The following is a 14,839-nucleotide window of genomic DNA, read 5'->3' as shown; positions in this document are numbered from 1 at the left end:
AACTGAATAGATATGATCACATGCTACAGGGATTTCTAGTAGTACATATTTTAATTGTATTTATAAATTGTACTAAATTATATCGTATATCTCCAGGACGCATAGTGGGCTACAGCCTTCACTTAAATAGCACTGGTTATAAACCCATACAATATCAACTTTTGCATGATAAACCAAAGCTTTACTCTTATCCCAATTACCAGCTCTCATTACCTTTTCTTTTTATTACTTTTTTTTTTTAAGAAGTCTTGTTGAAATACAGCTAGCTTAGAGAAGAGCATACTGCCAGACAGATAAGAGATACAGAACAAAATAACTTGGGAAATGTTATCTCAGGTGTTTTTTTTCTCATTAATTTCTTTTAAGATATACAGGATCTTAATCTCTACCTTAAGACTCAATCTGAAAGCAAGTTCTACAACACACTTCCATTTTTGTTTGCATTTTCCAATTGAAAATTTATGGTAGACCTTATGGCTTAAAGTTCTGAAGTCTGGCACATAAGATGAATGTAAAATACTTTTCTCCCATGCCATAGTGGATCAGAACTATGAAATCAAAAGAACTCCACTAATAAAAATAACAAAAAAAAAAATCAGGTCCACCATTTTTTCCTCTCAACTCGTTTAGTCTGCTGTACCCTTCAAAGGAAAGCCAAATAAAAAAGTATTATTCATTCCAGTTTAGTAAAAAAAAGACATGCAAAGTTTTGAGCAAACTGCTCTAAAATTGTGGAAGAATACAGTAACATAGTACAGCATTTCATCCTTCAAGGAAAAAAAGTTGTTTAAACCCACAGCATGAATCTACGTGGACTGAAAAGCAAAGAGAGTAGTACACAACTAAAAAGCATCAAGTTGTGTTTTCCTAAGGAAAAGTTGATTATAGAATAACTGTAACAATGTCACATTCAACACAACTAATTGCTTTTTTGTTTCTATCTTCCTAAGGAAACAAAGCTTAAGATTACGGTAACTGTTATTCCATCCATAAATATGAAACCCAGTAGCCAACATTACCAAATCAGAGCATCTGAAAGGTTGTTATATTCACATAACTTTCACAAGTCCTTAACCAAACTACATAGATTGTATACTGTTTCTTTTTTTTCCTGGAGGCATGAAGGAAACTGACGAGAAGTAACCAGGAAGAGAAGCAACCAGTTATTGCAGTGCTGCTGTAAAGGCATGCGAAGTGGGAAGCAAAGTTAGGAACAGCGGATGTGCTGATACGACACCTAGCTTCATTAATTCAAGTTTTCAAAAGAAAGATTGATGTAGCTTTTAGAACCCCATGAAATTCCTGAATTTTCCTGAACCCCAGGAAAATGCTTGGCTGTGTATCAAAGGAAAAGATGCCAGAAGAATGCAGTCCTTAAGGCTTTATGTATGCTGAATCTGCAATACCCATTTTCAGAAAACACGAATACTGCTTTTGTTCAAGGCTTATTTCTAAAGATGATGCCATAATGAAAGAGATGGCCAGACTGAAAAGTGCACAGTTACATCGTTTACGTTGTCATTTACTACATTTAAAAGTAGTTTAGTTACTTTTTGTTACAGGATTCAAAGAGTTAATGTACAGTACCTTGAAGCCCATTAATGATAGAAGTAATTTCTATCGATTTGACAGGAGCTTGTTCATTATTTTTGGCTTCAGTGCTATCAAGTTTGGACCCAGTCTCTGGTGAAGTGCTGCTGTGAAAGGGTGGCTTTGATGAACGTCGTAATTTACAGTTTTTTGGAGAATACTTCTCTTCCTTTTCTTTGTCAATTTTATGCTGTGTGAAAGAAAAGATTAAAAACACTTTACTTTGAGCATATATCTTAAAATAGAATACAGTCAAGACATGCTTAGAATTATCTTGAATGTTCAACCTGAAAAGCAAAGCTTCCCTCTTTGTTTAAAAGATGAGAAATACCTTTCTGCGATGACCCATGCTGCAATATTTGTACCAAGGATGGGAACGAAGTCAATGCTACCACAAACGGGAAAGCAAACACAGCCAGTGTTGCCACGGCACCACTGGATGTCAGACCGGCAGGTAGGTATGGGTGCCACAGGGTGGGGCAGGATTCTGACTGTCACAATGGGGCACAGAGCTCTGGAACAAGACTCAGATACCAGAGGCAACACAACACTGGGGAAAAGGAGGGACATGCTGACATCTGTGGCAGAAGGAAAAGCTTCCTGGCCTTCCATTACTCAAAGAATGTACCATAATCTAGGCCTAAACATCAGTTTTAGGAGAGTGACTTTTGAAAGAAATGCTGTGAGGTAAAATTCTAAAGAAAGTCACATACATGTGGACTACTCATATATTTGCCCTCCAGTCAGCAGAGGGAACTCCCAAATTCCAGTCCCGGAGTCAGCTCCCAACCACTGACGGCACTTCTTTAAGAGCATAAATAAAATCTCACAAGAGATATAGGAAAGAGAAGCTTCCCTCCACACCCTCTAAGTGAAAGAATAACACTGATTACAAGTTTTAGCTTTTACTGTCATGCATTTGTAGGCCTATCAAAGGAAAGGGGTAGGGGGAAGAGTTTAAGAAAACATTAAACCAAAGGTGGGGAAGAACTAGGGAGAAGGGAGAGAAACTACCTTTATTTTCTTTCGATGCTTAATTTTTGGTACATTTTTATCAGCTGGTCTCACTATCTTGTCTGCCTTTATCCATTCATCATACCTATAAACAAAAAATTGTACAGATTTATGTTTTTAAGCAGATTATCACCTCATAAAATAAATTAATGGAGGAAAAGAAAAGTATTAGCAATATAAAAAAAGACTAGATGTTAAAGAAAAAAGTCATTAGTATAAATAAAGAAGTCATTAGTATAGCTTTCAGTATGTAGAGTTTAAGCTAAGGGTCGATTCTTAACATGTTTGAGCATATAGGACATTTCCTTACACTGGTGGGCAGGAGTCAAAGCTAACACTTCCCAGCCTGCATGGAACAGGAGATTCATTTGCACAGTGAAACAAACTACCAGAAAGGTGTTCTATATGAATCTACAGGAGATGTACTTTGTGTCTAAGCTGCATCTCCTTAGCTACAAATTCTCACAACTATATAATGTTAAAGTTAACAAAGATCTCCTTCCAGCTCTGCTGAAGTGCTCTGTTGAGTCACTATCACTTGGGGATCACTAACTCTTCAGTCACTCTCTCTTAACACTACCACTTTTCAACTCATTTTCAGTTCAGGTTTTCCATGCTATATCAGAATGATACTAGACAAAAAACACAGTAACAGCATCAAACTATAGATGCTGTTACTGCCTAAAGCCACACATGTTAAATACAAATATCAGACCAAGGAAATATGTTCTGAGCAGGAGGAATATGCTTTCCACATAGAACTATGCTTCCCATTTTCATTGCATATTTCTGAAAAACTGCAAGAATCAGTGCAAATTTGCATTACAAAAAATGTAAAAAGCATCATTTGTTGTCCTACTTTAACTGTAAATTCAATAACCATCTGATTAAGAAAGGGGTCAGCTAGAAAATTAGTATCTATTCACTTCTGCCTTAGTGTAAAGCCACAAAAATAGAGTCCTTTAAGTAAAACATGAAAATGGAGAGAAAAAAGCCAACCAAAACCACACCCAAAGAACTAGTACAGAATGGAGCAGAACATAATGTACTCATCACCATGCTGGCTTTGCAGCTAGCCTTATTTGACCACCTGCTGATACAGGCCCAATTCAGCTTCTTCACAACTACTGCCAATTATATCTACAATACTGACAAGTTAAAAACAATTACTGTTAAAAAGAAAGTGAATATGTTTCCAACTCACTTTCCTATATACTCCAAGATCTAAGCAAGGGATGTCAAAAACAAATACAATGTTTTTGGTTTTTTTTTTAACTCATATTTCACATAATACAGTGAAAAACAAACACTTCAAAACACAACACAGAAAGCAGAAATTATTTTTCTATAGATTAGCAGTAGTCTCTGACAAACTTCCAAAGTATTTATTTTAAATTTCCACTGAGTAACAACAACAGGAACACCAGTCACAAGATTAACAACAGATCCCACAGCTATAAGATACCTATAAGATAAGAGTTACCTATACTGCTGCAGATAGGGTACTGTTTGCAGGTGAAACGTACATGGATAGAAATCTGAACCTATCCAACACCTAAATGAAACTCTTCAGAGCTAGGCCTCATGAGAGTAAATGGTTTCAAGTCAGAGTTGTCATCTCAAATTCTGAAGAATGATGTTACCCTCCTTACTGCAGGACCACCTTTAGATAAACATACAGCTGCACACATCCTAAAGCACAAAACCTCCCAGGCACCAACCTCAAACAAGTAAGAACGAGCAGTTTGTTGCACATGGGGTAAGGAAGGGAACTTTCAGAGCTAATATATATCAATGTGAGCATCCTCAGTGGGCTGCAGATGGTACCCATTTCAAAGTGACTGAGACCTGCAAGATTATCACTGCCCTTCCTGCTGGCCTTTGATGTGACTGGAATGAAGTACACCAAGGGGCTGGTAGCTGTGCACTGATACCTGCTTCACCCTCAGACCACAGCTAGCAAGCTGTGCTGCCTCCTACTCCACAGCCACTCCCTGAACACTGACGCATCCTCAGATTCCCACGATATAAATGGATAGGGAAGGGAGGATGCAGCACTTTAGTGCGTTAGGGATCTGGGCATCAAATCTGGTGACTGTTATTAAAAGTGGAAAAAATACCTAGAGGAACTAAACGTATCACATTATTTTAATGGAAAGATTGGATGGAAAAACAAAAGCAAAAAACCAAAAAACAACACTATTTCTGTTGGACTGTGAGAAACCCTATTTGAAGTAGCCTTTCCTAAAGTCAAAGATGTGCTTACATGAAGAAATATTGCTAAGTAGACTGCCAAATGGCCTTTGCAATCCACATAAATAAAGGATTTCATTAGGTCTAAATGCATGCAGGAGACCTGCACCAGGATTTGACAAATGCACAGGGAAAGGCAATTATTCTGACAGTGCCCTTTCTGCCTGTTATGTTGTCATAATAAAAAAAAACTGTTTTCTTATTGGAAATGCATATTGCAAGTGAATACAACCTTCCACATATGCAAAGACTGCTCTGCACGTGAAGTCAGCCCTGTACTCCCCATTAGGCCCACCACTGAGAGACCAGGGGAGCACAGAAGTGATGGAGTAAGTTTCTTATGACTGCCTATCTGTAGACATCACTGGGTCTTAAAACATTACATACCAGAAGCAGTAGTCACAGCTCACCTGAGAGAAGCACAAATAGAAAATCTGTGACAGCCACAGTTCCTTGCCAGAACATCTCCTGCTTTGTTCCTGACCATAAAAGTAACAGCAGCTCCTGCAGGAAGCTCCAGCATTACAGAACCCAGCAGCCTGCTCTGAGAAGTCAGATACCCACTCTTCATTCCTCTGCAGCACACAGCCTATGTTCATTCTCACATGTCAGATGTGTAGCTTGCCTAAGCTGTGACAACTCTCAGCAAGCTTGAGCAGATCTTGCAAGAGGGATACACCCAAAGCTAACCATGACTGACTGAATTACATTTTCCTCTACTGTATGACAGAGATGCACCATGGAAGCCATGCAGTGCATCAGGTGTCAAGCTGCACGCAGATGCTATGTGTAAAGACAAGAGTCTTTACAGAAGGGTACATTATTAAAATAGTAAAACTGAAGTCTCATTTAATCACTGACCTTGCCGTAGGCAGTCTGCTCACAAAGCAAAAGAAAAACAGAAAAACTGAAAGAATTTATTCGTCCCTCATTACAAGTACGTGCTTCCAATGATCTAGGTTATTGTATTGAAGTGTCATCTTCTACATTTGCCTACCTCAGCTTCCAAGAGCAAGCAGCTAGGGTGCATGGGGGAAGAAGGGTATGTGTTCCTAAGTGAGTCTTAGGAAGAGATTTGTTTGAGAACCAAGACGGATGATCTATTATATAAATATATTTAAGTTTTCACATTAAAAAAGCTGAAATGACTTCTTCGTTAAAACGAAATGAAGGCAAAGTTGAACCAGTAAGTAGTGAAAATTTCCTGCCTTACTGGTTAAAATAAATGCCTGCCAGAAAGTTGGGTTTGAACTGGAAAGAAGGAAGGAAAGAAGAAATGCAGTTATATAGTGAAAACCTAGCTGGTGCTTTGCATGGAGATACATATTGATTCTGTGATAACTACACATACTGATCACAAGTTAAAATAAACCATAACATATGACCAGGAAGACAAGTGATCACAAGAGACCAGTAAACCTTAGGAAATTCACTAAGTTCCGGTATATTGTCTTTATCTGCTAACATGAAGGAATCAAACGTTTTCAGTGGCTGCAATCAAAGAAACAAGGAGGTTATTTAGGCTGACATCCTAATCTTGGACTATTAGGTTTCCATTTACTTAGTTTTTAATAATTCTCCTCTATGACATACACTGCTCTGAAGCACTCAAAAATCTGGCAGCACAACTTCTCTTAACTTCAGTGGTTGATTGTTAAGTACAAAATCTGTATACTGTTAATGCTTCAACAAACCAAGATGAAAAGTAACACTTTCAAATGTATATTTCTGAAGGAAATTAAAAATAAAAAGTTGAAAATAATAAATAGCTTTAAGCCCTTGGAATATTCAAGAATATCTTGTGATAGTGTGCCATCTAACAGAAGTAAAGCTACTATCCCATTTTGAAAACGCTGCCTGTTTTTCATCACTGGGAACGTACTGCAGAGAAAATAGACCTCAAAAGCTTAAACAATGAATTCTGACCTACACTGGCAGCCAAAAGCTATAACAATGACAGAAGGAAATGGCACCATGGGCTCCAGAGAAGTTCATTTCATATGAAGCATGCATAATTGAGAATGTAACTGTTCCTGTTAGAAAGCAACAAAATACAGTTTCTCACATGAGAGCTTTCTGACTAAAATGTGATAATGTATAGCGCTCTACCAGGGTAGAGATGTTTACTGTTCCCTTTTGCTACAAGTCAAGCCTCACTGCACACTACCATTCTGTACCTTCATCAGAAAGGAGTATCACCTGAAATTCACAAGCTAACAGCAAGATCATTTAGCACAGCTACACGTTGTGGTCCAAGTCTATTCCATCTCCATACTTCTAGACACTATACTGGCAAAGTTTTGCAGTGGTGACACTGGTTCTAGACAAGCATAATAAATAAGGCTAAATATCAAATCTACCAAATACCATTCCAAATACACCAAAGCACATGTACACACAATTATCCAGGAAGTAAACAGGAACGTTGATTTTAAGGGATAGAAGGCAGATGTAATTAAGAATTCCCTGGACCTCAGTATACTCCCCGACCTACTGTTACAGCCCCTGCCCCACTAAGCACAGTAAGCAAGGAACACAGCTATAACAAATAAGGAGAAGAAGCAATTGCAACCTACCCCAGTAAAGCAATTGCTTTTCCAGGTTGTGACTGAAAGGCAGATCAAGTTATCACATCGTATCATACAAGACTTGTCTTTATAATACTAAAGTATCAAAGTGTTCAGATGCTGTCTTAAGCTCAGACTTACTGTCAAATGCCAAAAGTTAAATAAGTTCACTTGAAATAAATTAGCCATATTTAACAGAGTCCAGACACAGTCCCATAGAGCTAAATCACCATCACTGGTATATTTTCAGTGAAAATAATCCTGTCTCCCAGCCCCTTTCAGAGGGCTCTTCTGGAATCCCAAGAAAATAAATGCAAGTCCTGCTGCCAGAAAAAAAAAGAAAGACTCTTGACTTCTGAAACGAGTACAAACTACTAAAAGTGCTTTTCTTATTAGATATACTGTAGTCACAGAAAGAATGCCTCTGATATTATTTTGTGTATTTGTTTAAAATACAGAGTTGTAATGTAGAGTAATGTAGAGTTTAAAAAAAAAGAACAGGACTCTGATTTCTCCTTTGATAACCAGGACACTGGATTCCCTAGGATGAAGGTTCACTTCTACCTGCTCTTCATTCTTAAAATGGCTTTGCTTAAATGAAACTCTCATCATCCCACATCATAGCATGGATTTAATATTTACTCTAAAGAGGAAAATAACTTCTATGTTTACACAGTAATTCCAAAACAGAAGCCTAAAACAAATAAAACCTCGGGGTGATCATTCTTAGTGAGTACGGTGCAAATTTCATCAACTCAAATACTTCCCCTAATGAAGGAACTGCATCACTTAAAATCCTACCCTGAACAGGCTGCATCTCCCTCTATTTGGTCATTTTAAGGCTCAGACTTCATTGCCACAACACTTACAAATGCTGCCCGAAATCAGTGTATGTGAAAGACCATACTGCTGTAGAACAACACACCCGTAGATCAAAAATCTACAAAAGATTGCTGTGAAAACCTGCAATACTGAGACGTTACTCCTCAGCAGTGAACCTGGAAATCACCAGACATAGACACAAAGAAGTATGTTCAAGGGAGGGAGAGAAAAGTCATCTGCAACCATGACTTTTGCTAGCACATATTGCTAGCACTGAATGAATGAGATCTGTCCTGCCCCCTTGGTCAGAGGCAGGATGGTAAAGTCCAGATGGCAGTAGGTGATAAGAGCCTCAGACTTTCTGGAAGAGTAGAAGAACAAAAAGAAACAGCAACAAAAAAAGGACTATAGCCTCAGGTACCTGTGGGCTGACATTTTTTTCTTTTTTTAAAGTTCTGTGAACACAGTAATGAAGTTTTAAAGATGATAGCTGAGGAGAATGAGCAGATACACTGACACAGGAAAAAAGCAGAAGACTGGGTAACTGGCTTAAAAGGCACTAAGAACATTTAGCTTTCTCTGCTGTTGTCAAAGTTTTGTCAAGTTTTTAATTGCAAAAAGAGTCTTAAATGGCAAAAAAAAATATTAATGCTTCAATTTATTTCTATTAGTGCTACATTAAAGACATTAAAAAGCACATAATCTGAAATATATTAGGAAAAGCATAAGAAGCCAGTGGGCTAAGAAGAGTTTTGTTTGTAAGCATGAGGCTGCTGGGGACAGGTGGTAAATTGGACCTGAAAGAAATGCAATTATTTGCTGCACACTAATTTGCCATCAAGAATCTTGTACTTCTCTTGTTATATAGCAGACTGCTAACATACTCTCTGCTACTCTGAGAAGAGCGTGTGCGTAGACTCGGTTAAGTGCACTACTCAAATACTGCATGAGAAAAAAAATTGGTTTAAGAGATCCAGAAGAGGAATTCATGAAAGAGTGGGCTGTCTCTTGCTGTATGGGGAGATCTAAAAGTAAGAAAACAGCGAAGAAAGCCTTCCCTGAGCAAGACATTTTAAGATGATTTTCTAAATAACTAAAGTTCTGCATTTTTACGATGCTAGAAATCTAATAGTTTCATACAGTACAATGCCCTCCACAGAACACCAATACTGAAAGTTTAGGACTTCAGATCTCTGTATTCATTTAGTTTTTCAAAGTACTCAAGTGTATTTTAGTTGTAATTCAAGAAGCATTCACTAACTAAAACTCAAGTTACCTCACGTTCCATCCACAGTAGTGCACCAAGTAAAGGACTTCTCCACCTTCGATGTCAGAATCTTTAATACTAGCTTCATACATTTTTTGATTTTTCCCTCTTCCATACCGCACTTGGACTTTCATGCCTGGTGGATAGCATTCAAACTCTTCTTCCTCAATGTTATTGCTGTCTTCTTCCTCCTCCTCCTCTTCCTCCTCCTCCTCTGCTTCTTCTTCATCTTCATCTTCTTCCTTATTCGTGTCATCTCTTGAAAGGTTTAAAAAATTGTAGAGTTAATATGAGATACTTGATAAGCTTTTTAGTTCCAAACCACATATATTGATAAATATTGTGGATGCATTAGAGACTGGGAAACAGCAGGCTCCAACTATGCGAAACTGCACTACGTGCAATTAATATCAGTAAAATGGGATATAGCAATACACACAAAATCCAGTGATAGTATGGTGCAAAAATGACTTGCCCGTAAGAAAATCTAAAGAAAAAGATGTCATCCATCAAAATCTGTTTGAGCAGAAGTTGTTCAAACTCATCTTTTTACGATCCTTCATGCAAGTCCCTTTAAGCATCTTTTTTTAGTCAAACTCGTCCTTCTCAATATAAAGAAAATTTCCTATACTCCATTTTTTAGCCTACAAGTTTTTACAAGCACTTCTTGAAACTCACTTCCCCAAAAGATCCTTGCTCTTTTATAATCAATTCTCTCTAATATTTTGAAGTGCAACCAGATATTAAGGAAAAAAGGAAAAAAAAACACTAAGCAGGAAAACCCCAAAACAGTATATGAGATTCTTTAGCAACTCAAGAAACCTGCACTAATTCACAACCTTGTCATTCCTCATCAATTACACATCCAAATAGTCTCCTAAATATAAATCAAACTTGCATTTAGTTATTGCAGGTGTCCACTGTTTTCAAAAGTGAGCCAATTCTAAATACTTGTTTAGATATTTAGACCAACTTTCAGAAGCATTAAGAACTCAAAGAACTTGCTGGTCCTGCCAGTGGCACGCATGGGCTGCTCAGCAGTTCTGGAAATAATCTGCAACCAGATTAGGGAAGCAAAGTACAAAAGTTAACGGGGAAAGTATCTTCTAATCTTAAATCACTTTACCAATTATTATTATTGGCCTTTACACAACCCTAATCCCATCTGTGCAACACAGAACAGATCATGGCCTCTTATTAAATTTGCAATAACTACAGAACAATAATGATTTAAAACTTGGTGCATGGAACAGATGCATTTGGATGTGTTACAAACTGGGTAAGGGGAGGTAGGTGCTGCTCCAAGTCTGATTCACACCTACGTTTAAGTTAACCTCACAAATACAGAAGCCTGTAATCTAAATCTTTCCATGACATTTTCAGTAGAAAATGACCAAACTGAGCTTCACCTCTGCAAAAGGATGAAAAAACATTTTTACTATCCAAATGCTTATTAGAAATGGCAATATTATTATTTAATTATTACTTAAACAGCTCAAAAGAATTCAAAACATTAAGCCAAATTCAGCTCTGGCATAACCACAGTAACGTAATGAAATTACTTCAGAAATGAATGTTGCCATATACACATACACCATGAGACAAATGCTAGAATTCCCTCTCTGTGTATTAACTACATCATTAGTAAAAATAAATAAATAAATACATATTCCATTCATGCAGGTTTTCTGCTGCATGGTCCAGTTTTGTTCTATAAAGCCAAATTTTTTAGTTGTATACTTTGAGAAGGGTACCCTGCTATGGAGCTAAAAACTGCAATACAAAATGAGAAACCTTTGAAAGCTCTCCCACTATACACTATGTGGCCAAATCTACTTCCCAAAGAAATCACTACTAAAGCTCCTCACAGGCTGTAATAAGAGTTCCTGAACAGAATTCTACAGCAGAAAACATCAGCCAGTAATTTGAATGCTCCTGAATGATACTCTGCTGCACTAAATCAAAGATCCCTGCTAATTTCAGCTTAACATTTGTTGTCATTCAAAAGCAAAGTGCCAACACTGCTCCAGGATCAAGACAAGCTTGTGATTTTCCACTACTGAAAAGACTTTCCAGAACTGCAATAAAAACAAGGTTTACTATATGTTATCATCATTATTATTGCTCTTCAAGGACCAGTGGTACAATCCTTGAATGCAGGGCTCTAAGATGCAGGGTTTTCCAGAGGCTGGCAATTATGGGGCCAGTAACTCTTTTGGAAGGTAGGAGTCTCTCTCACTTTAATACTCCATGACTTTCTTGGTGTCTCAACATCTTTTTTGTTTGTTTGTTTTGTTTTTAACTAAAGACTCATGACAATACCAGGACTTCTCTGGAAGACATGTGAAACTCTCACCGAGAACTTGATTAACTTGGATGGTGTAGTGGATGTGGAGAATAAACTGTACATAGGCAGAGGGAAATGTTGGAAGCAAAGGCAAAATAGAAGCAGAGATGGTTGCAATTTTTTAAGGACTGTTCCAGCGAGTTGTCTGGTTAGTGATCATAAGCTGGAGATGCAAGGGAGCCAAACAAAAGCAAGGAACGTTCATCCTTTTGGAGCAGAAAAATCTGTGTACTCACACAGCTCCTGAAACAAATAAAGTACATTCCAACGGTTGCAAGAAGAAAAGATATCTTGTTCTATAAGGCCATAGAAAGCTCAAACCTGGCAGTGCAGATGAAGAAGTATGACTGCCGTGAAGCAGAGGTTTGTAAGAGAAAACTGTGATTGCAGACATCCAGCATGCACAGCAATAACCTCATCTGTCCATTTATATTTGCATGACGATATCCAATTTCTTTAATGCTCTTTAGTCAAAATCCCATTAAAAAAAGGGAAACAAGCCTCTTGATAGCAGACAATAATTATCAACTCAAATAAATAATAAAAGATACTGAGCAGCATTTGCCACAAAGCTGCAAGAACATGAATGGCCCAAGCAGCAGCTGATGAAGGAAGGCAGCAGCTGATGTGTATGCACACTGTATAAGAGACACAGGAATACAAGTGTAGCTGTGTCCCAGAAATCCAAAAAGCACCAGAAAGCTTACTGGGAGGACAAAGCAGCATTTCCATTTACAACTGTGGATAACGGAATACCCTCACCCTATCTCCTGCTGAATGGGAGTATAAACCTTCAGAAGCAGAACTATGAATTGGAATGCAGCAATGCTTGTTAGAAACACAGCAAAATCATTCACGTGTTCAGACCGTACAATCACTGCATACCATTAGATCCCAAAGGCAATCTGAAAGAGTTAAGAAGCTAAAAATCAAGTGTTAAAAAGTTAAAAAAGCACATGTAGCAGGTACTTCTCACTCAGTATAAACATGTAAACCAACAAACCCCTAGCACGGGTAAGTATGACAACAATCATGTTAATAGATGAAACAGCACGTGCTATTACACCATGAAAGGAGCTGCAGTAACGTGCAAACTTATCTCATCCCTCCCCCCTCCTCATCGGTGGCACAAACCACAGCATCCTCCCAAAGCTCAGGTAAAACCACAAGGCAGGCTGAGAGCCAGAACATCAGCCGTGCCTCCCAGGATCCCTGTCGTGCAGCAACCCCAGCCCTGTGCTAATGCTCTTCTGACACCATGCTGGGGCACACGGCAGGTGAGACAGCAAACGCAGTATTTTTCAGGGTTATTCTAAAACTTGAGGAAGCAAGATTATTTCAATTATTGCTTCAATTAAGTCATTACAGTTAATTGAATCACTAGCAGAAATAAACTTCAGTGTAATTGACGCTTTAGATTCAGCAATTAGCTTCTATTTTTGTTCCCCCCCCCCCCTCTGCTTTTTTCTCATCCTGGAGTATTAATTAACCTCTGCTTCACCACAGTATAGAGCTGGAAAACATCAGGTCTCCTCCATCCTTTGACTTTTCAACTACAGCTGTATTGAGAAGCCCTGAAGTTCTAAGGCAGAGGAGCCATTAAGACCTGTATCTATGCCACAACACTAGACTCTTCTGTTTAATTAGTAATATTAATAAAACTAAAAAAAAATCCACCAACGTTCTTCTTCACTGTGGAGTTGTAAAGAGAATCTAAAATAAAGCTCTAAGGTCCAAAGGCTTCTGTATATATCCAAAGAAACTCTGAAGAAGCACATGGTTGTGGGCCCATTGCTCTAAGGGAGAGGAGAAGCACAAACTTGATCTGAATCACATCAGAGGGAAGACGTCAGCACGCTTCAGCCATGCAAGCACATCCTACGAAAGGTATTTTCTTCTACTGCCATGGAGAAGACAAATGAAAAAAACCTCAAGTTATTGCTTCTAATCATTCAGCCAAGTTTTTAAGGAACTTTGAGTCACTGAAGGGGTAATGGATGGCCCAGAAGCCTGGCTGAGGAATGCAGCACTTTTCATTTTTATGGCATGGGTTCCTACACAGCATGAGAACACCTCCTGTTTGATGAATGGTTAAGGGCTCCACCCATGCACATTCATCTCAGTGACACTACCATGGTTAATAGCTTCCACAGTGACCATAAGCTAGGCGTGATGACGGAACCACTTTTTCCATATCAGAGAAGCCTCCCTCCTGTTTAAGACGAGGCATGCTTCAGAGCAGTGCATTTACACTGCCACTATCCATGTTGTTACTGTGCCATTAGCAGTTTATTGCAGTATGAAAAGCAGGCAATACACAGATATGTGCATCACTGCATACTCTACATTAAGAAGAAAACAATCAGACATTGTTTCTCAAAACATGACTACAGAAAAACTTCATTCTCACTATAATTGGCAGCTGGAATATACAAATATAACATGCATTGCAGTAACAGCACAGAAATATGTTCCTATAAATGAAACTACATAAATACACTGCTTTTTTGCGTATACATCAGCAGTTTAAGATCCAGAACAGATGTTCACACCAACTGTGCAATGAACAAGATGGATTTGTCTGCCTTCTGCCAAGCTAAATAAGCAATTCCATACAAACCTAAATCAGATCAGAGAAAGCTATCTCAATATATACTTCTCAACATCAATCTAGAAGCTAAGGTATGCCTCCCAGAGCAAAGCTCCTCTCCAAAACATTCCAACCTTCCTCCTATCATTTTACATTCACCGCAACACAGCTTTGATTCATCACTAGAGCAGATGAGAGAGCACTGCCTCTAACAACCTGTTATCTGCAGGAGGTTAAATAGAGCACCTGACTATTATACAATCTTGTTGTAAATCACCTTCAGAAAATCCCCATCGAGTGTTCCCAGAAAATTTCTCTCTTGTACAAATAAAAGCCATCACAAGCATAGCATGCAGTCACCCTACCCATACCTTACCAGAGTGGTAAAC

General features: G+C 38.3%; 1 protein-coding gene across 3 annotated transcripts in view; it reads right to left on the bottom strand.

Moving 5' to 3' along the window:
* Positions 1 to 14,839, bottom strand: part of ARID4B (AT-rich interaction domain 4B) — an 84,813-nt gene that overhangs the window by 7,878 nt on the left and 62,096 nt on the right. For all 3 annotated transcript variants that reach the window (XM_003640986.6, XM_004935477.5, XM_046939486.1), the window contains exons 17-19: positions 9,523 to 9,771; positions 2,605 to 2,689; positions 1,588 to 1,780 (exon numbers count right to left, since the gene is read on the bottom strand). In XM_003640986.6, the coding sequence (XP_003641034.4) occupies positions 1,588 to 1,780; positions 2,605 to 2,689; positions 9,523 to 9,771 (527 nt within the window). The remainder of the gene's footprint in view (positions 1 to 1,587; positions 1,781 to 2,604; positions 2,690 to 9,522; positions 9,772 to 14,839) is intronic.

This window comes from Gallus gallus, chromosome 3 (genome assembly GCF_016699485.2).
Source record: "Gallus gallus isolate bGalGal1 chromosome 3, bGalGal1.mat.broiler.GRCg7b, whole genome shotgun sequence".
NCBI lineage: Eukaryota > Metazoa > Chordata > Aves > Galliformes > Phasianidae > Gallus > Gallus gallus.
Note: the sequence above shows the minus strand (reverse complement) of the source record. Positions and strands in the feature narration are given on the sequence as shown.